This window comes from Sus scrofa, chromosome 18 (genome assembly GCF_054392235.1).
Source record: "Sus scrofa isolate SSC_HxYL_T2T_F1_AM1 chromosome 18, Sscrofa_HxYL_maternal_Yorkshire_Landrace_v2.0, whole genome shotgun sequence".
NCBI lineage: Eukaryota > Metazoa > Chordata > Mammalia > Artiodactyla > Suidae > Sus > Sus scrofa.
The window spans coordinates 53,622,243-53,645,731 of NC_139400.1; the positions used below are offsets into that span (position 1 = coordinate 53,622,243).

At 44.8% G+C, this 23,489-nt stretch overlaps 1 protein-coding gene across 7 annotated transcripts in view; it reads left to right on the plus strand.

Moving 5' to 3' along the window:
- Window positions 1-23,489, plus strand: part of JAZF1 (JAZF zinc finger 1) — a 338,636-nt gene that overhangs the window by 177,939 nt on the left and 137,208 nt on the right. For 6 of the 7 annotated variants that reach the window (XR_014833151.1, XR_014833148.1, XR_014833149.1 and 3 more), the window contains 1 exon segment: window positions 12,513-12,585. The exons of the other annotated variant lie outside the window; for it this stretch is intronic. Coding sequence is in view for 1 of the 6 variants with exons in the window: in NM_001315730.1 (NP_001302659.1) it covers window positions 12,513-12,585 (73 nt within the window). In the remaining 5 variants the exon portion in view is untranslated. 7 annotated transcript variants of the gene reach the window in all.

Here is a 23,489-nt window from a genome sequence, read left to right on the forward strand (position 1 = left end):
TCTGGAATAGGTGAAAATTGCTCCCAGTTCAAGGATCATTAGTAGGTGGTGGTTTGTGATTTGCCTTTAAAGATACATGAAGACACTAATATTCTTCATAAACGTTGGGCTTAGCCCTTGCTTTGTAGAAAGTGAAAGTCAGGGTGGTAAAGACCTGAGCCTCAAGGGACATCTGAATTTATGAAGATTTTACTGGCTATTGGGTTGATTTATAAAGCTTTTTAGTTACTTTCAGTAATTCATTTCCAGTTTTACAATTGTCTTTTCAGTTTGGGGGAAAATGCAAACTGGTTTAATGACTTTCCCAACCAGACCTTTATCCCTTTCCTGGTTGTATCTTAGAATCTTTGGAGATGGGTCTCGGGCATCAGAATTTTTTAAAGACGCCTAGATGATACTAAAGAGCAGTTCTGGTGGAGAATCGCTGGTCTCTAGGCACTTGGTAGCATAGAAATGGCTGAAACCAAATCAGATAAACTTGCGTAGGTCTTCAGACTCAGCACGAGGGTTCCTTCTCTGCTGGAAAAGACTTATTCCAACTGGCTCACCTCTGTGCTTCTCCCTGCCATTCTCCTAGAGTCCATCCATAGGTAAATCACACGTTATATGCAAGCAAGGCGTGACTTCTACACCTTAGCAGAAAATCAGATATTTTTGACACTAAATTGCTTTTATTACCACAGCTGTGACAATGTTGGATCCTTAACCCACTGTGCCCCAAGAAAACTACCAATGTTAATTGTTTTAGTCTTGTTTTTCTGTTTTCCTAAGTGGGGTTTACTTCCTGGTTTTTTTTTGGCTGCATCCACTATAGCATCTGAAAGTTCCTGGGCCAGAGATCAAACCCAGGCCACAGTGATAACACCATCAAATCCTTAACCGTAGGCCACTAGGGAATCCAGGGCTTGCTTCCTTATCAACCTTTTCTTCCCCAGAATCCAGGCTTGCCCTAAATTTATATTTTGGTCAAAGGAGAGGCAAGGAAATGCCTTTAGGTGAAGATGGGAGAGATGTCACAGTGCGTGTCAGTTTCAGGTAAACGCAATTCATGGTGTCAGAGCTGCCCTTTAAAGAAGAAAAAAAAATAGCAGGTGGGGGTGGAATAGGTTACAGGAAAAAAAGAGGAACAAATGGGAACAGATCTGCATTAATAAATATTCAGACTGAGTCCCACTCTTATGTCAGTGTTTGTAGGTGGTGTTATTACATGTAGTATTGGGTGATGGAAGTCGTGCACACTCTCATTTTTCACTTTAATTGCTTCCCTGAAAAGATCCTGACAGCTTCAAAGGTTACTGCTGGTTGCATTGTTCATAACTCAGAAGTAATATGCATGTGCAATTTGCTTCATTATTGCCCACTAATAACCGAATCTAGAGAAACTCCTAAAGCCACCAAAGGAGCCATAATTTGACATGATGGTTTCCTCCTCCTCTTTCTCCCATTCTTTAATTGTCCCAGTTGAAGAGTGAGCCACAGATGCTGTGGTGACCTGGGTGTGATTTTACTCTCACTTTCTCTCCATGATCTGGTACGTTAACTTCTTAAAGAGAGTTTGGGTTTTTTTTTTAATCTAGAAAAACAAGGCAAGACATAAAACATGGCATAGTTCAGAATAAAATTTTGAGTCCAAGAAAATAAACCAGCATTCCAGTTGTTTTGTGTTTTCTGCTAAGATTTGGTTTGGCTTCATGTAGCTGAAAAACCCCCACATAGTAGTGCCTTAAATGAAAGAATTTATCTCTTTCAAGAAGTCTGAAGTCGTCGGTCAGTCTCAGAGTGGTGTGGGGCTTCACAGGATCAGGGATCCAACTCCTATTGTGTTGCTCAGCCATGTATGACTTCTCAGGATTATCTCATATCCAGAGTAGATGCAGAAGGGAAAAAATATCACAACGAAAGGCATATGACTTTAAAGGGGCCTCCCAGAAGCCTTATATCCTATTGGCCAGGCCCTAGTCACATGGCTGTACCTGGCTCAAGGAATGCTGGGAAATGTAGTCTTTATAGCAGCCATATTCCTAAGCATTATGGCAGAAGGGGGAAATGACTACTAGAAGGTAGCCAGTAATCTGCCTACATTATTTGAATGATGAGTTCTTAGATTTTTCTGTGCCTCATTATGTCATTGACTATAAAATGGAGATTATCCACAACAGTGCAGAGTTTAATTTCAAAACACTTGACAGGCTAAAGATCCAGCTAGTAGCTAACACCTAACAAGCACGTTGCTTAATTAATCCTTAGTTCAGCCCTCAGACTAAAGTACTATCCTTATCAACATTTCACAGGTGAAAAATACTGAGACTTAAAGAGGTTATACAGCTAGTATTGAACAGAGGCCGTTGGACTTGTGTGGAGTTGCCTTATAATCCTTCGCAGCACCGGGAAGTGGGAGCAGGGATTCCAACGGGAGGGTGATGTCTGTGGTGAGCCTTGGAGACTCCAGTATAAATCTTTTAAAACACTGAACTTGGGGTCAGTTTTGACTCCGTTCTTCTTGTCCTGATCTTTTATATTCACGCCCTTGTGAAGGGAGTTTACCAATTACTTGGTTTTGGAAGCAGTGCAGCCTCAGGCTTTGTCCCTGCTGGAATTCTACTAGGCCTGCTAGGTCCTCAGTCAGCACTTACTGATGAATTGGCTGAGTTGTAGGATAGCCGCATTTTGACTCAGAGCCGTCAGATTTTTGCTGTACAGCTTTGCTTTGTTTTGAGGGACACGATCTGGTTCCAGTGGCTGCTGGAATGTGGCATTACGATAGGATTCTTCAGTGCCCCAGTCCCTATCTGTGTCCTGAGTCCTTTATCTCTCCTTCCTTTGAGGCCCAGACTTCTTGGTTCTGCACAATGTCTAACCACACATCAGAAGCAGACCTCCTTTTCTTGCCTGTCAAACCCTTTTCACTTTCCAGTTACTTCTTTACTTTTGGTAATAAGGCACTCAGATCTGTAAGGCAAGGAAAACCATGTATTTCCCATGCCTGTTTTCAGCAAATCTTCTATTTCTTTATTCCAGTTTCCCCACACCACCACCAGTTATTTTTATAAAAAATGGTCCATATCAGTTTACACCTTCTGAGGCTCTCCACTGTTCAAGTCCAAACTCTTGGAGAACCTTTCCAACCTTCCAGGACAGGGGCCTGATCTGAATTGCAAGACTCTTTGTGCAGAGCTCCAGCCATACTGGCCTTCTTGCCTCTTCTTATCTCCGCTCCTTTCTTTTCTGCTCAGACCGTTTTCTAGTCTGACGCATGATTTTCTCACTTTTTCTGACAGGAGTTCAAGTTGCATTTAAAACTTCCTTTCAAGTAGTTTCTCTGGTTCTCCCAGAGAATCCTGTTTTGTTTCTGTAGAATAGTCCTCTAGGTTGGCACACATCACAGTCTGTCTTGGATTATTGTTAACTATGAATTGTGTTGTCTTTCTTGCTCAGTTGTGAATCTGCTTAGAATTTCCCTTATGCACCTAGTGCATGAGTGTGTGACAAGAATTCTGTATGTCTGTCTGCCTTCCTTCTCTCTCTCCCTCTCTCTTTTTTTTTTTTTATTTTTTTTTTTTATGTTTTTTAGAGTTGTATCCACAGCATATGGAGGTTCCCAGGCTAGGGGTCAAATCAGAGCTGTAGCCACTGGGCTATACCACAGCCACAGCAATGCCAGATCCTTAACCCACTGAATGAGGCCAGGGATGGAACCTGCGTCTTCATGGATCCTAGTCAGATTCATTCCCACAAAGGGAACTCCCAGCTTTGTTTGTTTGTTTGTTTTCTTTAGGGCCTTACCTGCAGCATAAGTAAGTTATCAGGCTAGGGGTCAAATCAGAGCTGCAGCTGCCATCCTACACCACAGCCACAACAACTCAGGATCCAAGCCATGTCTGTGACCTCACTGCAGCTCATTGCAGTGCCGGATCCTTAACCCACTGAGCAGGGCCAGGGATCGAACCCTCATCCTCATGGATACTAGTCAGTTTCATTATCACTAAATCCATACAGGAACTCCCAGTATGTCGTTCTTGAAATAAAATCAGTTTGTCTCTATTAAGAAAGTCAGAGCTCTTGTAAGTCCAAGCAAACTCCTGACTCTTTTGTAGCCTCATAACCAGCCTTTTGGCCTCGTGCTTTAGACCACAGAAAATAGCAGAAATTACCACCTAGAGGCGAGCTAGGAGCGATAGCTCCATTCTCAGAACATTTGTAGAACTCTAAAACGGGGTTTCTCAACAGCTGCACTGTTGGCATTTTAGGCCAGATGATTCCTTGTTGTGGGGTGTGTGTGTGTGGGGGGGGTGTCCTGTGTTTGAGTTGTAGAATGCTTGGCAGCATCCCTAGCCTTTCCCCACCAGTCCTCAGTGGCAGCCTCTCCCCAGTTGTCGCCAGACATTGGCAAATGTCCCGATGGGGTGGAGGAGGGGGACAGAATTGCCCGCGGTTCAGAGCCACTGTAAATATTTTATAGCTAATGAATATTAGCTCTTCATCCCTAGTAGCTTCCTGTAGTACTCACAGACTTCCCACCTGTGCTTTCTGCTTCAAACTTCATCCCATTTTTAGATCCCATAACCTCATGTATGAACCATTCCTTTACCTAACTCCCTTTCTTTAAAAAAACAGCTCAGTTCCTATTCATCACTAAATCCTTTCCTGGTTAGCCCTCTCTGCCCCCACCCCCACGTCTGAATTTTACACCATTTTATAGTCCTCTGCACATCTGGGCTTACTGGTTTATGTTTCTCTTATGAGTCTTCTGACTGGATCATCACTTCATGCTTGGGTCTGTGTTCCTCTCCTACTTGAACAGTTTGAGCTGGATGCTTGTCTTGTGTCTTTGGTGTGATGCATGTCCAGGGCATGCATTTATTTGTTCAGTTCTGTTCACTGATTAATTACAGAGCACTGGACTTGGGGTTTGTGCCTCTGAGATCTGGCCCCTCAAGGAGCTTCTGTTCTGGTGGGGTGTTAAGACAGATTAGCAAACGTGTGCGGCACAGTGCGTGGTAGAGGTACTATATAGGCTGACGCCTCGGGGGATAGGTAGGATAACCTTAGATAAACAAGTTTTAGGCAGAGGGAGTGGAAGGTCTCTTTTGAGGAACATCCATTTCCCTTCCAGCCTTGAAGAGAGGACTTCCAAAGCCAGCAGCAGCTCTCCTCTCTTCCAAATACCTGCTATGGGCTCTTCCCATGGGCAGGGCTGACTTGGAGGCTCCTGTATGGTCGTGTGTATCTCATGCCACTTGGATCCATCATCAGATTCATTTCTGGGGAAAGCAGACATGTATATTTGCGTGTGCGTGCACATATGCATATAAGATCAAACAGGACCAAGTTTTGGCCTTACTCCTAGTTGGAAGAATTTTACTGTTGTCTAATCCCAGCATTCCAGTCTTCAGGGTTGCTGTATGTGGATGGACAGGCCATGAACTTCACAAGCACACCCAGCGGCGATGATGGTCCCTGGCAGTCTCTCTTGTGCCAGGTAGCAAGATGAGACTTTGGGTGGATAAATAACATCCTGTCACTGCTGCAGAGTATGGACTGAGAGTCATATATATATAGGGCTCCACATCATATATGTATGGGAAAACAGCTACTGCGCTCAGGCAGTCGTCAGTGGCCCTGGGAATTTGATGGGGTGGTGAGGAGTTGGAAAGCATCCTCATCAGAACTATTTCTAATAACTTTAACCTTCTGGTCATGGTGAAAACTGGAAAGGCTGCAACATGCTGTTTATAAATCAGCCTCCTAGAGCATTGTCCAAACAGTACTTGGTTGGATGCTGTTTATTCATTCACTTGTGGAGGAAACTCAGGCTCAGATGGGAACGTGAATGCTTTTTTAATAGATGGTGGTATTAGACGGCACAGTGTCCCCGACTTTTAGATATTTAACTCATAAAGTTTACAGCAACACTTAACTGCATCTGGATTTCACATTGAATTTGGAAAGGCAAGAATCTCACTGCAATTTGTGCTGCCTGCCCTGTAATGGAAATCATGGCTTGGGAAAAGTTTCAAATGACGTGTCTATAAACGAAGGAAAAGTTGATCCATTCAAAGGCGGGTTAAGTGCAATTGTAGGATTTTTTAATTTTTTTTTTTTTTTTTATTTTTGAGAGGGCCGTTGCCAGCAAGAAATACTTATTTCAGCAGCTGAACTAGCTGTGAATTAAAAGTTGGTCTTTCCAAATTGTTGCTTCATCAAAATTCCATCCTAAAAGTGGAGTGAAAGTTGCAACAGAACTTTGCTGGGCTTTTAAGGAAGCTATAAAGATTGTCGGTATGGCGGCCAGTGATACAACTGGAAGGTGGCGGGGAGCTGACTTCAGAGGATGAGCACCCTTTATAGTGGTGAAAATGCTGCCCTAATGGGACTCAGGATGCAAGGCTTCTGGCCCTAGCCCTGCTGTTAACTGGGTTTGTGTAAATAGGCCTGTCACTTAACTTTCCGAGCCTCAATTTGTCTGTTTCTTTGTTCCGTCTCCCCGTCTCCCACCATTTATTTGTTTTGGTTTCTCCCAGTCCATGTTCAGGGCTTCCCCTCAAATGTCTAATGATCATTCCTTGGCTGTTCTTGGCTTTTACTTAAGAGCAGGACAATAAAAAGCCGATGGGAGGCTCTGGATGGAGGCGTGGATGGTGCTTGTTGACCCTGCACTTATCTGCAGGGAGATCATTTAATCACGGAATTGCCAGATGTCAGCATCTGGCCGTCTCCCATCTGACCACTTAGCTTCATCAGAGAGGAGTCCTCGTGACTGGCTGGTGGTGTTCCTGGGACCAGTGGAGTAGGTGCATTTCCACTTTAATCCCCTTGATTTCAGCTCTGTGCTCACCCTGCTTGCCCTCTATCTCTGCTGTGCTTGGTCTTCTGGTTCAGTGTCTCTGGATCATCAACCTTCTAAACACTCTTCTGTGTTCAGCCCTGGACCTTCGCTTCCTTGCCTTTTGCAAAACATGGTGCCTCCAAGTCCAGGACCTCTTGGGGCTCCTGCAGTGGGTTCACCTGGCTCTGTGCGTCTTCTTCGAGGCAGACACTTGAGACTGTGGCATCCTCGACTCTAGGTCACTTATCACTCCTGTATGGGTTATCCATCGTGTAAAATACTGGTGGAAACCATTTGTCTGCCGTCTCCTCTTTTTTCTCCATCCTGGGAGAGTTTTTAATTCCTTTATTTCTGCCTTGGTGGGGCCTTGAAGGAAACAAATGCTGCCATACTTAACCCCAAGTCTTGCGTTTCCTCATTGTGGAATGAATGTATCCATGTAATAATTATCATGCATCTCTTCCATGTCTGGCCCTGAGCTGAGTGTTGGAGAGATGAACGAAGTAGAGAGGGCTCACCTCTGAGGCGGGTGCAAAGGGGAAGGATAGGCCCCGACTCTGCCTCGGGGGTGACCCAAGTGCAGGGACAATGCTGAGGAGGAGGCGGTGCAGAGAAAGGCGCGGAATGGACGCACCCAGCGGCAGAAGGCTCAAGTCTGTGGCGTTATGAGTTCAGCTCTTGCGGGAAAGACTGAGAGCAAGCAGACTGTGCCCATTAATTGTTACTGGTCATTCCCAAGAAGAGTGGCGTTTCCAGGGTCCTTTGTCTGGTTGGGTGGGCCTCCGCCTCCCCGGGGCCTTCCAGGGCTGGAGATCGCCCCCTGCCCTCCCACCCACATCGTCTCGGGCCTCCCACCGTGGCCCTGCCCACTGAGAAAAGAGCCCGGCATTTGGAGGATAGAGAATTTGAAGAAGGCTTCTCAGGGGAGCTTGATGTCCTATCTCCCCCTCACTGCTGCCTCCCAGCCTGCAAGGAGCTCAAGGCTGATGGAGACCTCCTGAGTCTGGTTGAGAGGGAGTCTGGTTGACTTTCTTAAATTCACATAATTCCAGCAACAGAGACTAGCTAAAGCCTAGCCAAAAAGCCCATAAGCTCATCGTTGAGCCTCAGTTAACTCAGCAGACAGCCTTGATAGAGTTTTCATGGAAGCCTGAAGATGGCGATGCAGAAGATTCAACATAGGTCCCAAATCCAGGCACTCGTTTGCCATTGGGTCCCCAGCACCAGAGGCCGCAGGGCTGATGGACAGGCCTCCCTGATGGAAGAAGCTGTGCTGTTTGCCTTCCTGTGAGCCTGTGTAACTCTGGTTCCTATTGAGAAGGGGCCAAAGACCGTCCTTTGCTTATTCCTGCCATCTGCCTGGCTCTTCTCGTCACTGCTTGAGAAGTAACGGAAGCCAGTGCTGCGACATGGAGCCCTTTGCATTTCATGGAATCTATGAAGCCCCAGGTGGGTAGGACCCTAGGAGCTACAGCAGGCGCCTACTTTGTGTCCCGTCCTTGTCGTAGAGATGGCCTCAGGCTGTGATCACGAGCTGGGAAGGACACAAGAGGCACATGGCTGTCCACTTTATTTGATTTGTGCTGTCTGCTTTAGAGGGTGCTGTGTTTTAGAAACTTTGAAGGAAGTTGATAGGTTTTTATCGCTTGGGTATTTTAAAATGCATTTTCATATTTGAATTCTCTTAAAATCTGTGAGTGTGCAAGGGGTGAGAGGAGACAGAAAACAGCCCTCTCTTGGTGCTTTTTTTGGCTGTGCCCTGCCGCGCTGAGAAAGTTGGGGCTTATCTTCCTGCCGCTTCTGCGATGTGCAAGCGGTAGCGCGCGTCCCGCGGGGCTGGCGGCCGCCGCCCTGGGGGACTGCCGGCCTTCCTCGCCGCTGGCCCGGTTCAGGAACATCGTGCGGCCGTGACACATTTCTGAGATGGCTTTTTTCCCTGGGCAAAGGTAGCCAGCGTTCCAGGTTCACAGGAGTGCCACACACAAGCCGGAGAAGTTTCTGGGGGCGTGGGCGCGTCAGCCGCTGCGCTTGGTCTCCCAGGGCTTAGCGTGGCCACCCCGCAAAACATGTTCCGCGGGGGTCGTCGTTGCTGCGGTCAGGGAGGTCCTGTGGCGAGTGTCACGCTCTCCAGTTCCCTCGGCTCGTGACGCTGCGGCTTCGGGAGGACGTCCCCGGCCTGCCGTGGACACCCTCGTCCCTTGTCACTCTAGTGCGGAGTCCTTAGCATCAGGCCGTTACTTCCGTCAGGGAGGGGGAGCTGATGCAGGCAGCTATTATGCTCTGACTGAATGCAGAGTGCGCAACAGTGCGATGAAATCCATAAAACGGTGAGTCGTGATCTCGCACAGCGGCAGCCAGGAAGCGGGTGTCCGGGCTGATGGTTATGCGCGACCAGCCCCCCTCGTGCTTTCCCTCCCGTCGCACTTGTGCAGGCTTCTCCAGATTTGTGGGCATCAAGCGCCTGATTTCGATTTAAGAGTGTGGAGTTCCCGTCTTGGCACAGTGGCAGCAAATCCGACTAGGAACCATGAGGTTGCGGGTTCGATCCCTGGCCTTGCTCAGTGGGTTAAGGATCTGGCGTTGCCGTGATTTGTGGTATTGGTTGCAGACGGGGCTTGGATCTGGTGTTGCTGTGGCTGTGGTGTAGGCTGGCAGGTGTAGCTCCGATTAGACCCCTAGCCTGAGAACCTCCATATGCTATGGGTGTGGCCTTAAAATGACAAAAAAGACAAAAAAAAAAAAGAATGCAAAGCTTTCATGGATGTTCCAAAGGTTGCTCAAGGAAACATTTAATCTGAAAGAGATGCCTCAGCCTGGTAGACATTTGTATGGAAGTTCTACCTTCTTGTTGGTTTCCAGAATCTTCATTCTAGAAAAACTGGAGAATCCTGCTTGAGGTGCTTCTAGATGTTTTGGAGAGTGGCATTTAGAAGCTTCTGGAAGTGCATTTTACCACTCCAAATTTGAGGGTACTGTGAGGAAGAAAAAGAACGGTACAAACGCGTGACTGCGTGCAGGTGTACAAACATACATACACTAATATTCAAAACAAATAAGTCAAGGTATCTTAGGTGGTATTTAAAGTATTTGAGAAATTACATAATTTGCGAGGTCCCATTAGCTCAGCAGTAATGAACCCGACTGGTATCCATGGGGACATGGGTTCGATCCTTGGCCTCACTCAGTGGGTTAAGGATCCCGTGTTGCCGTAAGCTTGGTGTAGGTCACAGACATGGCTTCGGATTTGGTGTTGCTGTGGCTGTGGCTCAGGCTGGCGGCTACAGCTCCAATTTGATCCCTAGCCTGGGAACATCCATACACTGTGGGTGGAGCCCTAAAAAGACAAACAAACAAACAAAAAAACAAAACAAAAAACCACGTAATTTGGAAACAAAGCTTTAGAAGATGGTTTGCGGGAACACTGTTGGACTGAATTTTGGTTACAGGCATCGGTGAAGGAGGTGCACATGTTTATTGCCCTCTTAACTCTTTTCCCCTTTGTCCAGACATTTTAGAGCAGTGCTCTTTTCTTTCAGAATAATGCAGCTTATGTATTCGTGCACCAGAGGTCTCTATGGAGGGATGAGTTCAGGTCCCTGTCTCTGAAGGGACATCAATGTCCAATAATGTGTCTTGGCCCTCAATGCCTAAACTTGAGGTGAAAGGGTTCTGGGAGCGCTTGAGAAAATTTCCACCCAGACATTTGCGGTCATTGCCTTGTTCTTTCTTCTCTTCCTCCTTTCTTTTCAATGTCATGGGTTTTGTCTCCAACTGTGTATTTCTTACCTCGTTAAACACCTGGAAAAACCTTGCAGGATCGGTCTGTCAGTCACCATTTGCACACATGGCCGACTTGGCATCCCAGTAGACCTTTCTGCGGATAAAACAGCTTTCCCTGGTGAGCCCTGTTCTGCTGATGCCTCTCCAGGGAACGCAGGTGAAATGTACAGAATGTTACTCTCAGAAGCATGGGTAGGAGTTCCTGTTGTGGCTCAATAGTGACAAACCCACCTAGTATCCATGAGGACACGGGTTCGATCCCTGGCCTTGCTCAGTGGGTAAAGGATCTGGCATGGCCATGAGCTGGGGTGTAGGTTACAGACACGGCCGAGGGTGGGGCCCTAAAAAGCCAAAAAAAAAAAAAAAAAAAAAAAGCAGCATAGGTATGCTTTGGGTTCCAGCAAACTTAGATGTGTGTGAGTAAGGGTTGCATTTAAAAACTGGTTCCCTACAAGAGTGGTTTCCCTGTGTTTAGAGAACAGTGGGTTGAATCTGTAAGCCTGTGATCAACAACAGCCTCGGTTGCATATGCCATCACAGGAGGGAGAGGAAATGCTGAGTTACTGATGTGTTCTCACTTGCCCTGCCAAAACCTTGAGACCCGACTTGATGGAGCCATTCAGAGAAACTTTGTCTCTTGTTTCAGAATTTGGCTTTCATGGACTTGCCATGGCCAAGGCCCAGGAAGCGGGATTTCTGAATAGTTACATCCCTGAAATTCTTGGCAGAGGAAAAACGATAACGTGAACATGAGATTGTTAACTCCAACACCAAGAATAAAATGGCCACTACTGTCCGGCTGTGGTCTGGGAGTGGAAAGCATTGTAAATTGATTTTTGCGCGATCATTTTTGCCACCTGGGGTCTGTGCCACTGTGTCTGCACCCCTGCGCCCGTCACCTGTGAATGCACTTTGGCGTCAGCATGTGTATCTTACATCCACCACGTGCAGTAAACACTTCCTGTACAAAGGTTCTTGAAACACCATCTGTCATTACATCAAAGAAGGTGTTCCTGCCAAGTGCAGCTGGGAGAGTTCTCATAATGAGATGGTTTTAAACGAGGTTGTAATGAAAAGAAATCTGTGTGAAATGTCTGAACCTTTTTCTAAGACAATGAAATGTGTTCCGTTTCTTTGCTTTACTATAGAAACGTTGCCTTTGCATACATTTGCCACCGTCATTTCTCCACCTGAGAGGCTTGAAAATATGTTTCTCATGGTGAAAGGTACATTTTTGGTGCTGTGTTGGGGAAGCATCACTACCGAAGGTTGCCATGGTGTTGAATTCTATCTCTTCAAGAGGGAAAGAAATCCTCTGGTGAATGTGGTGTTTGTGGATTCTGAACCAGCATGAGAATTTCTGATTGTGAGTCTAGAAAAGTTATAATGGAGTCATTGTACAGTTAAAGAGGGGACAAGTTGCCTTCTAGAATGTGAATCCAAACCCCCCAGAAAGTGTTCAGTGAATAAGAACAATGCGGAGTAGACTTTCAAATGGATGGAGCTTTCCAATGGCACCTAATTTGTTCCAGCATTGAAGTGAGCATAATTAACAGAGACTTTCTTTCTTAGGCCGATTAACCACCTAAAACCATGCCAACATTGTAACTGTAAGCAGTGAAAACCAATATTTATGAGGGGGATTGTGCAAGAGTTTGTGTGACAGATGGACATTTTATCACTGTTGATGTTTGGAATTCTCTTGAAAAGTAATGTAATATCTTGTTATTTATGAATGAATGAACAAATGATTATACTTTGCTGACCGTGTTTTCTTGAAAATTGTAAATTGATTTTTGCGCGATCATTAATCTTTTTCTCTGTTTAGCCTCTGCTACTTTAGGTTAGGTAGCCTCATATATTCTGATGCGAAAGCTGAAAGATCATAATTGTGTTTTTATTTCAGATACAGATCCACGTGTTTTAGAAAAACAAGAATTACAGCAGCCAACCTATGTTGCCCTCAGTTACATTAATAGGTAAGCCATTTTCAGAATTTATAGCAACCTCATATTTGCCACATATTTATTTTTTAAATGTGCATTTTTTAACAGGGTAGAAAAAATGTTTTCAGGCTTAAAATATTTACGGGAGATTATTTAAAATCAACCTGTATATGGAATTTTCTTGTTTCTCTGTTGGGGAGGGGTAGGGCTGTCGTTCTCTGTTCATGTGGCTGAAAACACGATAGATTTATAAGCTCATTCTGGAAGTATTTTGTATGCAGAGTTAGACTATGCTACTTTGACTTCATAGGGCAACTTGGGAGATTAGTAGATTTACATCTGAGTGAAACCTTTAAACCCTGGGGTGGAGAGGTGCTTTATGAATGCAGAACAGGGTTGCATTATCAGAATATATCAGGATATATAGTGGAAAAAAATAATTGTGTTGGGGAAATAACAATTAAAAAAAGAATATAGCAGGATATATAGCAAATTGAAATAATTTGATATCGAAGTTACTTAGTAGCAGCTCATCTTTTGTGGAAACATTCTCAGCTGACCCCATCTGAGTAGAGGAACAGGCGTTTTTACTGAAACCGAACCTTTGAGCACAACTTTGGAGAACAGTTAGGACTTGATGCATCGGGCCTAAAAGAGGACTTGGTGTTTGAGCCAACTCAAATAGTTAAGTAGACAGGAATTTTTGAAGAGAACCTAAAATCAACTTATGTTAAGAAAACACACACCCCCTTCAAACAGAAAAAGGCAAAGGAAAAGCAAAACTAATTTTTAGTGGGAATGAAAAATTCTCTGCTCGTAATTCAGCGCATGAATTTCGCTTGACTGTCCCTTTTTTATATAAAGCAAAGAATGTTGCAAGTTTCTTGGTACCAGAGCTGAGGTTCAGGGTCTGAGCTGGAAAGCTGGGAATGAATTATCTGTACTGTTCCATCTTAATGCCTTTTTAGAAAATTTACTTAAATCTTGTCTAGAGAGGGCTTTGAATTGAAGTCGCCATGCTCAGTTTCAAGTTCTTGTATGAAGGATGTTTTTTAAAGGATTCATTACTATAAGCATCTATTTACATATCTTCTGTGGGTTCCCATTTATCAGCCTTTCCTGGAAGTGAGATAAAATATCTACAGTTTTTCATTACCCATAATTTTTGAGATGTTTTAAGTGAAACACTTTCAAAATCACATCAGATACCGATAAAGATATATGTGCTTATCTGGGTTTCTCACAAACCCTGTGTTTCCAGAGATGAGCTCGGATTTCGAAAAGTTTAAGTATACATTAGAATTATGATATGCATGTGTGTGAATTAGCCTACTAATATTGAAGAATAAGATAAATAGTCTTAGAGATTAACAATAGTATTTAGTAGGACTTCTTAATAGTATGGCTGTTGTATTTTGGGTAAAATATGTTACAAAGGTGTGTACTAAACAAGCCTTATTCTAATAAGAATCTATGAGATTTTCACATTCATTCTTCCTGCTTATATTGTCAGCCATGTTGGCAGCAGGGGTCTACTAATTACACAAGCATTATATTCACTAAAGAAATAAATACTATGCCCGTGTGATTTGGGATGCCAGTGAAACTGAAGAATAGGGACAAGGGCTACAGACAAAAAAGCACCAGAGAACTTGAATCAAGCAGGATATGCTCGCATCCTAGAGTCAGAGTGTAGTCAGTGGGTGTGAACTTTCTGAGATGAGTCTGCTGGGAGAAGATGGGTCCTTTTTTCAAAATAACCTTTTATTATTACAGCCATATATAGGCATTGAAGAAAAGTAGAAAATGTCATCAAACAAAAAAAATTTTTAGCAAAACATCACATTCCCACCATCCAGATCTCACTACTGGTAACACCCGACACATATTTTTCAGATCACTTTTAAAAAATACTGTGTTAACAGGAGTTCCCGTTGTGGCTCAGCAGTAATGAACCCAACTAGTATCCATGCGGACGCAGGCCTTGCTCAGAGGGTTAAGGATCCAGCGTTGCAGCTCCTTAGGTGTAGTTGTAGGCTGGCAGATGCAGCTTGGATCTGATGTTGCTATGGCTGTGGCGTAGGCTCGCAACTGCGGCTCTGATTCGACCCCGAGCCTGGGAACTTCCATGTGCCGTAGGTGTGGCCCTAAAAAGCAACAAACAAAAAAAAAAAAAAAAGAAAGAAAGAAAGAAAAGAAAGAAAGAAAACTATGTAATAGTAAATGTATTTCAATAACAAATTTTAAAAAGGCTATATAATTTTTAACCAAAAGCTGTGCCTATGTTTTTTCGCTTTTGCTCAGTTTTGTGACTGGTCTTTTTCGATTTCAGTACATTTGCATCTAATCTAATATCCAGATCATATGCAGGTTTCCCCAGATGATCTAAACAAGTCCATGGTAGATGTTTGTCTAGCCCAGCATCCAATTCAGAACATCACATTGTACCTCAATATCTTGCCCCCCCCAAGTTGCTTTTATCCTGATGCAGCCCCTTTCATTGACAGTGACTTATTAAAGAGATGCGCCAGCATCCCACCACGTGCTCCCACCTTCCGGGTTTTCTTTGGCGTCTTCAAGAGGCCATTTGGCAGGTTCCTCTGTCTCTTATTTGCTATAAACTGGAAGTTAGGTCCTGAAGTTAGGTCAGTGTCTTGAACCAGACATATCATTGCATTTAGAGGCCTGAGAAGATAAGAGAATTTGCCACGTCACATCCTTGGTGGTAGAGAGGCAGACCTGTGGGGGATTGAGTTGTTTACTTGTGACCTGTAGGTCAAGAGAAGGACTATGTATGGACGATTGCACAGGTTCCGGACACCCCTTCTCACTCGGGATCCCTTCGTGTTCAGTGCCGCATTCACCACGTAGCGCTGAACACATGGTAGACACGCTGGGTACTGAGTTGCAGGTGACAAACACCTGGTAGATGGAAAAGAGAGCTGAGCGTTGGAGAGCTGCAAGGAGGAATCCAAGTCTGGCCATAGGGGAAAGAATGCCAAGAGAAGCCTTAAGGGGACTGGATTCTCTAAAACTCCTAGAGGAAAACATAGGCAGAAAACCCTTTGACATAAATTGCAGCGTATTTTTTTGGATCCATCTCAGAGTAATAGAAAAACAAAAATTAATAAATGGGACCTAATTAAACTTAAGAGGTTTTGCATAGCAAAGGAAGCCATTAAAAAATAAAAAGACAGTCTATAGGATGAGAGAAAATATTTGCAAACGACGCTACCAAGAAATTAATTGCCAAAATATACCAATAGCTTGTATAGCTTAGTATCAAAAAAGCTGAACAACCCAATCAGAACTAGGCAGAAAACCTAAATAGACATTTCTCCAAAGGAGACATTCGGATGGCCAATGAGGCACATGAAAAGATGTTCACCATTGTTAATTATTAGAGAAATGCAAATCGAAACTATAGTGAGCTGCCGCTTAACACCCGTCAGAATGGCCATCCTCAAAAAATCTACAAATAGTAATATGGAATGACTGACAAATATGATCTGCTGTATAGCACAGGGAACTCTACCCAGTATTCTGTGATCATCTGTATGGGAAAAGAATCTGAAAAAGAAGGGATTTATGTACATGTATAACTGAATCACTTTGTTGTACAGCAGCAATTATCACAACATTGTAAACCAACTATACTTCAATAAAAAATTAAAAAGTCTACAAATAATAAATGCTGAAGAAGGTATGAGAAAAAAGGAGCCCTCCTACACTGTTGGTGGGAATGCAAATTGGTACAGCCACTGCAAAGAACAGTATGGAGGTTCCTTAAAAAGCTACAAACAGGAGTTCCCACTGTGGTGAAGTGGGTTAAGAATCTGACTCCAGCAGCTCGGGTTGCTGCAGAGGTGCAAGTGATAACGGAATCACTTTGCTGTACTCCTGAAACTAAAACAACATTGTAAATCAACTATAATTTTTAAAAAATTGAACTTGAAAAAAAGGGAGTCTTAAGGGCCTTTGATATAGAAGGGACACATAATGAAATTCACATGAAGGCAGTAGGGATTCAGGAAGAGACTAGTGAAGGTTGGGTAATGTGAAAGTCTGCTTGATGGCAATATCTTGAGCACTGCCGAAAAGAGTACTATTATAAAGCAAAGTTGAACAAAAAAATGTCTTTTTCCTTAAACCTCTAAGGAAGTAGTCTTAATTTTGCTGAGCAGTGAATACAGGAAAAGAATCAATATTTGTCTGTTCATATATCTGTTTATGCAACTCTGATGTTCTTTTGGGCACCTCAAAATAGAGAGGAAACTTTTTTGGGCAATAACATTAAGCGAAACCACAGAGCTAAGGTTCTTAATATGGAGATAGCTTTTTGGATTAAAAAAAGAATTGAGTAGGAATTGGAGCCTTTATTTGCACTTATTTTAAATTGCTTTACTCTCTTGAACATAGTATATTGAATGAAACTTTAAGTCCCCTAAAAGTGGGTCTGTGACAACACCTGAGCAAATTTTAAAATAAAAACAATTTAAAGATAAATAGCAAGATAGGATGAATTACTGAAGGCTGTAGGAGTAGTTCTGGGGGGAAAAGATGAATAGGAATTTTGAGGATAGGAAGTTCTGTTAATTTTGTGACATGAGAGACGGCGGTAAGCTCATGTGTTAGGGAAGGTCATTGCTTTGTCTGTAGCATCTTTATATTCCTGGAGAAAAGATATAAAGGGCAAGAAGAAAAGCTAGATTTTGGCTATAAGAGAGAACATAGAAGAAATAATACTAGAAAAAGCAAATGTAACTCATTATATGCCTTGAGCTCCATGCTAAGCGTTTCTTTTGCATTAGTTATTTCTTTTAAATTTCTCGGTGACCACGAGATACTATGATAATCTCCACTTTACAGGCTCAAAAGTTGAGACTCAGGAAAGTTACGTACCCTGGGTCCCCGGCTGGTATGAAGTGGAGTCTTAGGTTCAAACCTGCACAGTTAGGCTCCAGAACCTGTTTTTCTAATCACTGTACAGCCTGATTTGCTGCGATGTCAGAAAGTAAAGTACTAGGTAAAAGTCAGAAGAGAGTTCGGGAAACTAATGTTGGAAAAATAAAGTGGGCAGCTGGACAGAGGGGGGATACAGAAAGACAAAAAAAGAATCATCACCATGCTGTAGATAATTGGGGGGCAGCAACCTAAGGAAAGAACACAGCAGGAGTTGGCAGAGGCTGAAAATGCTATGAGAGGTGACCAGGAGATTTTAAGTGCTGGATTGAGAGGGCAGGGCGCATCCTCGCATTTCAGGCCTCGGCTAGAGTTGGGAAGGCCACCTTAGCATCCTAGCATGGAGGAAAGAAAGGCCAGGGCACTGGCAGAGCACAGGAAACTGTCTACTGCCACCACCTCTCATTAGTAGGCGGGTGATAGGTGAGCTCTATAGGGTGAAGTCAGGTAAGTCTCCTTAAAAAGGTTGATGAGAAGCACTGGGCTACATCTGGGTGTTTCCTTCAGGTTATTGTGACATAGGAATATAGACTGTATCAATATCTGTATTGGTAGATATTGCGAGATAGTTTGGGTTGCTGCCTCGAGGTGACAGGATGGCTTGAACAACGTGTGACCCCCCCCCCCCAGAAATGGGTAACTGGGTTAACTTCAAGACATGATAACAAACATGGCCATGGCTCTTAATTATACTGTTTTCCGTACAAAATATGTTTGTATTAAAATAACTGGTGTTTTCAGATAAACTTCATTTTTAAAAGGTGTTCATCAGTTTGACGTAAGCTGTAAAGGAATCGCATGCTCAGGCTCAAACGGGTACATGAGTGCACTCATCCCTTGTCATTTACTGCCTAATAAAAATTTAGTATCCTCTTATTCCTAAGCTGCAGCTCTATTCACATTCTCTTTGTAAGGCTCACCACTTGGCACAGGAATAGTTAGGTCGGACCTCCTCTGAAAATGGATTTTTTTTTTTAGTTTTGTGTTGGCTATTAAACAGCAAATTCTAAAATAGGTTTCATAGAAGAGTCATTCTCGTGGATGTTTGCCAGCTTCTCTCATACGCTCCCCCCCCCCCCCACAACCCACTGATTCACTGATTCACCGAAGGGTTCTGTGATCAGCTGATTTGGGGAAATCCTGAGTTAAATGACTTGAGTTCCTTTACCATAGGATTTAATCAGATGGTTTCCTATGCTGATGATATGCATTTGAAGTCGCCAAGAGGGCTAATATGATTCTCATAGGTCCCTGATCCCAGAGCGCTTTTTATTGAAGCATTGGATGGGACTAGTTCTGCATATGCCACTTGCTAGAATTCAGTCACTTCCATCTACATCCTCAGCGTCCCCAGGGAACCGTGAAGGCACAGATTCGGGACAGCCTGCTATTCTTTTTCTGATTGAAAGGAGCAGAGGGGGAGTTCCCGTCGTGGCGCAGTGGTTAACGAATCTGACTAGGAACCATGAGGTTGCGGGTTCGGTCCCTGCCCTTGCTCAGTGGGTTAACGATCCCGCGTTGCCGTGAGCTGTGGTGTAGGTTGCAGACGCGGCTCGGATCCCGCGTTGCTGTGGGCCTGGCGTAGGCCGGTGGCTCCAGCTCCGATTCAACCCCTAGCCTGGGAACCTCCATATGCCGAGGGAGCGGCCCAAGAAATAGCAACAACAACAAAAAAGACAAAAGACAAAAAAAAAAAAGAAAGAAAGGAGCAGAGCATTCCTCTTTTCTGCTGGGAAAAACAAGGACAAAATTATGCACTTACGTGCCAACCCCATCAACTTCTACTCTGTGCCTATTTGAATAGGGATTCATTTGCTTCTCTCAACCTGCCCAGACACCCACCCAGGTGGCTTCTATTTAAAAGAAAGCTTTTATTTTTGTTTGTTTGGAGACTATCTCTTTGGAGTTCTCTTGTGGCACAGCGAGTTGAAGATGTGGTGTTTTCACTGCAGCAGCCCAGGTCACTGCTATGGTGTGGGTTTGATCTCTGGCCGGGAAATTTAAACATGCTGCGGGTGCGGTCAAAAATCAATCAATCAATATTGTTTAAAAATTTACAAAATAGTTTACAATTCGGAAAAAGAAAGAAAACTCTCTCTGTTTCCTCCCTCCACCCCCAATCTCATTCCTTCTCTCTTCTCTCTTTGAGAAATAGAGCAAGGCAGCGGTAGCGTCTGTGCGGGCCAGAGTCAGACTGCTTCGGTTTGAGTCCTGTCTCTGCCTTTCAGGACTCTGTGAGCAAGCTGGCACGTCTCCGCCTCTGTCTCCTCAGCTCTAATAACAATAATTCCTTTTTAACTATGGGTATTAAATCAGTGTGGATAAAGCCCATAGAGCAGTGCCTGGGACGTAGGAAGCATTATGTAAGTAATAGGTCTTTTTATTATTCTTTATATTCTGCTCATGCCAAGTCTCCCTTTTCTCTCTCAAGTCAGTGATTATATGAGCAACGCCACGGCTTTGGAGCAGGACCAGCAGAGTCCCCTCCACGAGGGCGGGGATGCTTTCTGTCTCCCAGAACTGTGTCCCCAGCCGCCAGCACAGTGTCTGGCACATAGCAGCCTTGCAATAAACGTTTATTGAATGAGTGACTGTGGAGTGAATGTGGATTCGTGAATGAGGGAGGGAATGAATCATCAAGTCGGGGGACACTTTTGCGAGGAACCGGAAGCCTCTCCTTCCCCCGTGCGCTGAGACGGCTGTGATGACAGTGAGTGTCTACAACTTGCATGTGAACTTGCATGTCAGCGTTCACATGCAGTGCAGCGCACCGATAGGCTCAGCATCGGCCGTCCCTAGTTCTCCCACCATAAACAAGTGGATAGATGTATGACTCGGTGCATTTCACGCTCTGGGCAAGAGGCGGTGCAAGACTGTGACTCCTGAGAGAAAGGAAACTTAGGAGGGGAGCCCTGTAGTCGTCTGGCTCAGTGGCTGAAGACAATTTCCTTGCTGCAGTGGAGTGAGCTAGAACCCAAGGAGAGAGAGGTCAGAGTTGGGGCAGCTAAAGCTACTGGAATCTGTGGCCCAGGGACTGGAGATGAGGGATCTGTTAAAAAGAGGCCACAGCAGTCTGTACGAGGGTCCTTCATGAGTCCATGGCTCAGGGTGGACACGTTCAGGGTGAGATGTGAGTCTTACCAAAGCACAGCAGCTGCAGGGGTGAGAAGGGAGCAGGTTGCCCAGAGGTCGAGCAGTGCCAGGCACTGCATTCTAGCCCAGCCAGCGTGGAAACAGCTTGTCCATACTCGAGTCTTCCAACTGCGGTACCAGAAAGACTCTCCTTAGAAATAAGGACTTTGTCCCAGTGTGACCTGCTCTAGAGATGCCCTAATAGCTTCTAAAGCCAAGACTCCACACGCTCTTCAGAGCAGCCAGTTTGGAGGTGAATCCTGACAAGATAGAAGATCTTACAAACCCCTGTGGGCCTCCCACAGGTCGGCCCTAATAAAGTATCACCGTGGGCCTATGTGAGTTCAACAGCCTGAAACTGAATTGCTGGCTAGAACAAAAATCAGTGCTGTTCATAGGCATGAATCAGATACACAATGTCTAATATACAATTAAGAATTACTAGACGTGAAAGACACGGGAAAATCCTCAGCCTTAGACAAGAGAAAAAAAGCAGTCAATAGAGACCCTCCCTGAGCTGGTCAGATTCAGGAAATAAAGTCTTGAAAGCAGTCATTATAGATGTGTTGAAGAACGAAAAGGAAAAATATACTAAATAAGAGGTTGTTTTGATTGAAAATAAAATCAGTCTGGATGCTTTAAAAAAAAAAAAAAAAATCCTCCTCCCAGAATGTGAACCGCTTAATGAAAGCTTTCTTCCTCTTTCTCACTTTCATCGCCACTCCAAAACCTCACCCCATTCCCCCAAACGCTCGCTCTTGCTGTTTCAGTTGGACTCATTTTGGCCAGATTCTAGTCAGTCATAGCCTCATAAAAAATGCTGTAATTGGCCAAGTGTGTACTGACCTTCTATTTACTTTATACAAACAAGCCTGAAACATTTGATTTTTTTTTTTTTTAATCTGAAAGCAGTACGGTTTTGTTTTGTTTTGTTTTTCATGAAACCACCTGTTCATGGGCTTCTGAGAGCAGTCATGTTTATTACGGTCCAGGACAGCCTTTGCCATTTCCCTCCTTTGTCCATCGGATCTAAGGTTCTGCCGTGCGCCCCAGCCCCAGACTAAAGTTTGTGGCCTAATGCATAACATAAACATGTTGCATGCTGTTAGATCTCAGACTCCAGACGTTGTGCTACCACTTTCCTAGCCTCTGTTTTTATGGACATCAGTTGAAACAAAGCCGAGATGGCTGCCTGCCAGATTTTCCTTGTTGTAATATCTCTAACCTGATTTGGCTGGCTCTTTATGTTCTGCAAGAGCCATGTGCTTTCCAGAGACAGTGGGAAGCTGGAAAGACCTCTTCTGTGCCATTTTGGCTCCACCAGAGTTAGCCTGTGCTGCTGGTGTAAAACACATGGTAGGAGAGCTAAGTCTTGGCAGAGCTGGGCGATGCGATTTGCCTCTCAGGTACTGGGCCTCCTTGTGCAACGTACTTGTCATCTACAAGTTCAGGCAATCTGTGTTTTAAAAATAGGTTGCTTGTGCAACTCACGTCACACCCTGCCATGTTTTAGTCTTCCTCAGTACATCTACCCGTGCGTATTTGTGACTGATCTTTTTATGCGTTTTTTTTAAGGGCTGTTCCTGCGGCATATGGAAGTTCCCAGGCTAGGGGTTGCATCAGAGCTGCAGCTGCCAGCCTACACCACAGCCACAGCAACACGGGATCTGAGCCATATCTGCGACTTACGCCACAGCTCACAGCAGTGCCGGATCCTTAACCCACCGAGCGAGGCCAAGGATTGAACCCACGTCCTCTTGGATAATAGTCAGGTTTGTTTCTGCAGCACCACGACAGGAACTCTGTTCTTTTTATGCATCTTTAAGGCCATTTCAGAGCTGCATTACGTTTTTTCAGGGTCTTCAAATGTATAAGTCAAAAAAGATTCAGTGACATCGAAACTGTTTAGAAATAATGAAAAAAGATTTCATTTTTTTTGCCTTTATGGGAACCCATTTCCTGGACTTTGTCCTAAGCAAGAGCGGCTGTACCTTTAAGGCCTCCGACAGTGACGTTTCGCTGTGGGTCAGAGTCTCCAGAGCTGCCTCTTCCGGGCTACACGCTGTCCTGGAGACCTAGGACCCCGGCCCTTCCCCGCTTGTCCGCATTCGGGCCAGTTGCTGGATGTGTTCGCTTTGAATTTTCCAATTTAGATTCATCCCTCTTCCTAGTGGCCCACTCATCATCTCCATTCTCGGCCTCAGATCAGCACAGAACGTGCCTCCCTACTCGGGCTACCCGCTGGCAGTTGCCACAGAAAGTACCCAGCCGGACAGTCGTCCACTGCAAGTCCAGCCTGCCCAGCCTCAGCCAGACCCACAAGACCGTCTCGTGATCCTTTCATTCCAGGTTAAAACCTTGCTTGGAGTTCCCGTCATGGCTCAGTGGTAATGAACCTGACTAGTATCCATAAGGATGAGGGTTCGATCCCTGGCCTTGCTTGGTGGGTCGAGGATCCCGCGTTGCCGAGAGGAATGGTGTAGGTCACAGACCTGGCTCAGATCCTGCGTTGCTGTGGCCGTGGTGTAGGCTGGCAGCTGCAGCTCCGATTCGACCCCGAGGCTGGGAACTTCCACATTCCCTCGGGGGCAGCCCTAAAAAAAATAAAACCTTGCTCAGCTTAGCACAGGCCGTTGGGAGTGTTTCCCGGTGTACTGACGTCCCGAAGGTATTCCCAGTTCCCTCATGGGCAGGTGTTCTTGGCTCCTGCACCGAGAAGATGCACACGGCGTCTGGGTCCCATCTCAGCATCTCTCTTTCCATCTCCAAGTTGACCCGGCTCTTTTATCCGTGTTCTCTTCATTCTCCCGCTCCCTCATTCGAAGCTGGCGCCACGGCCTGAG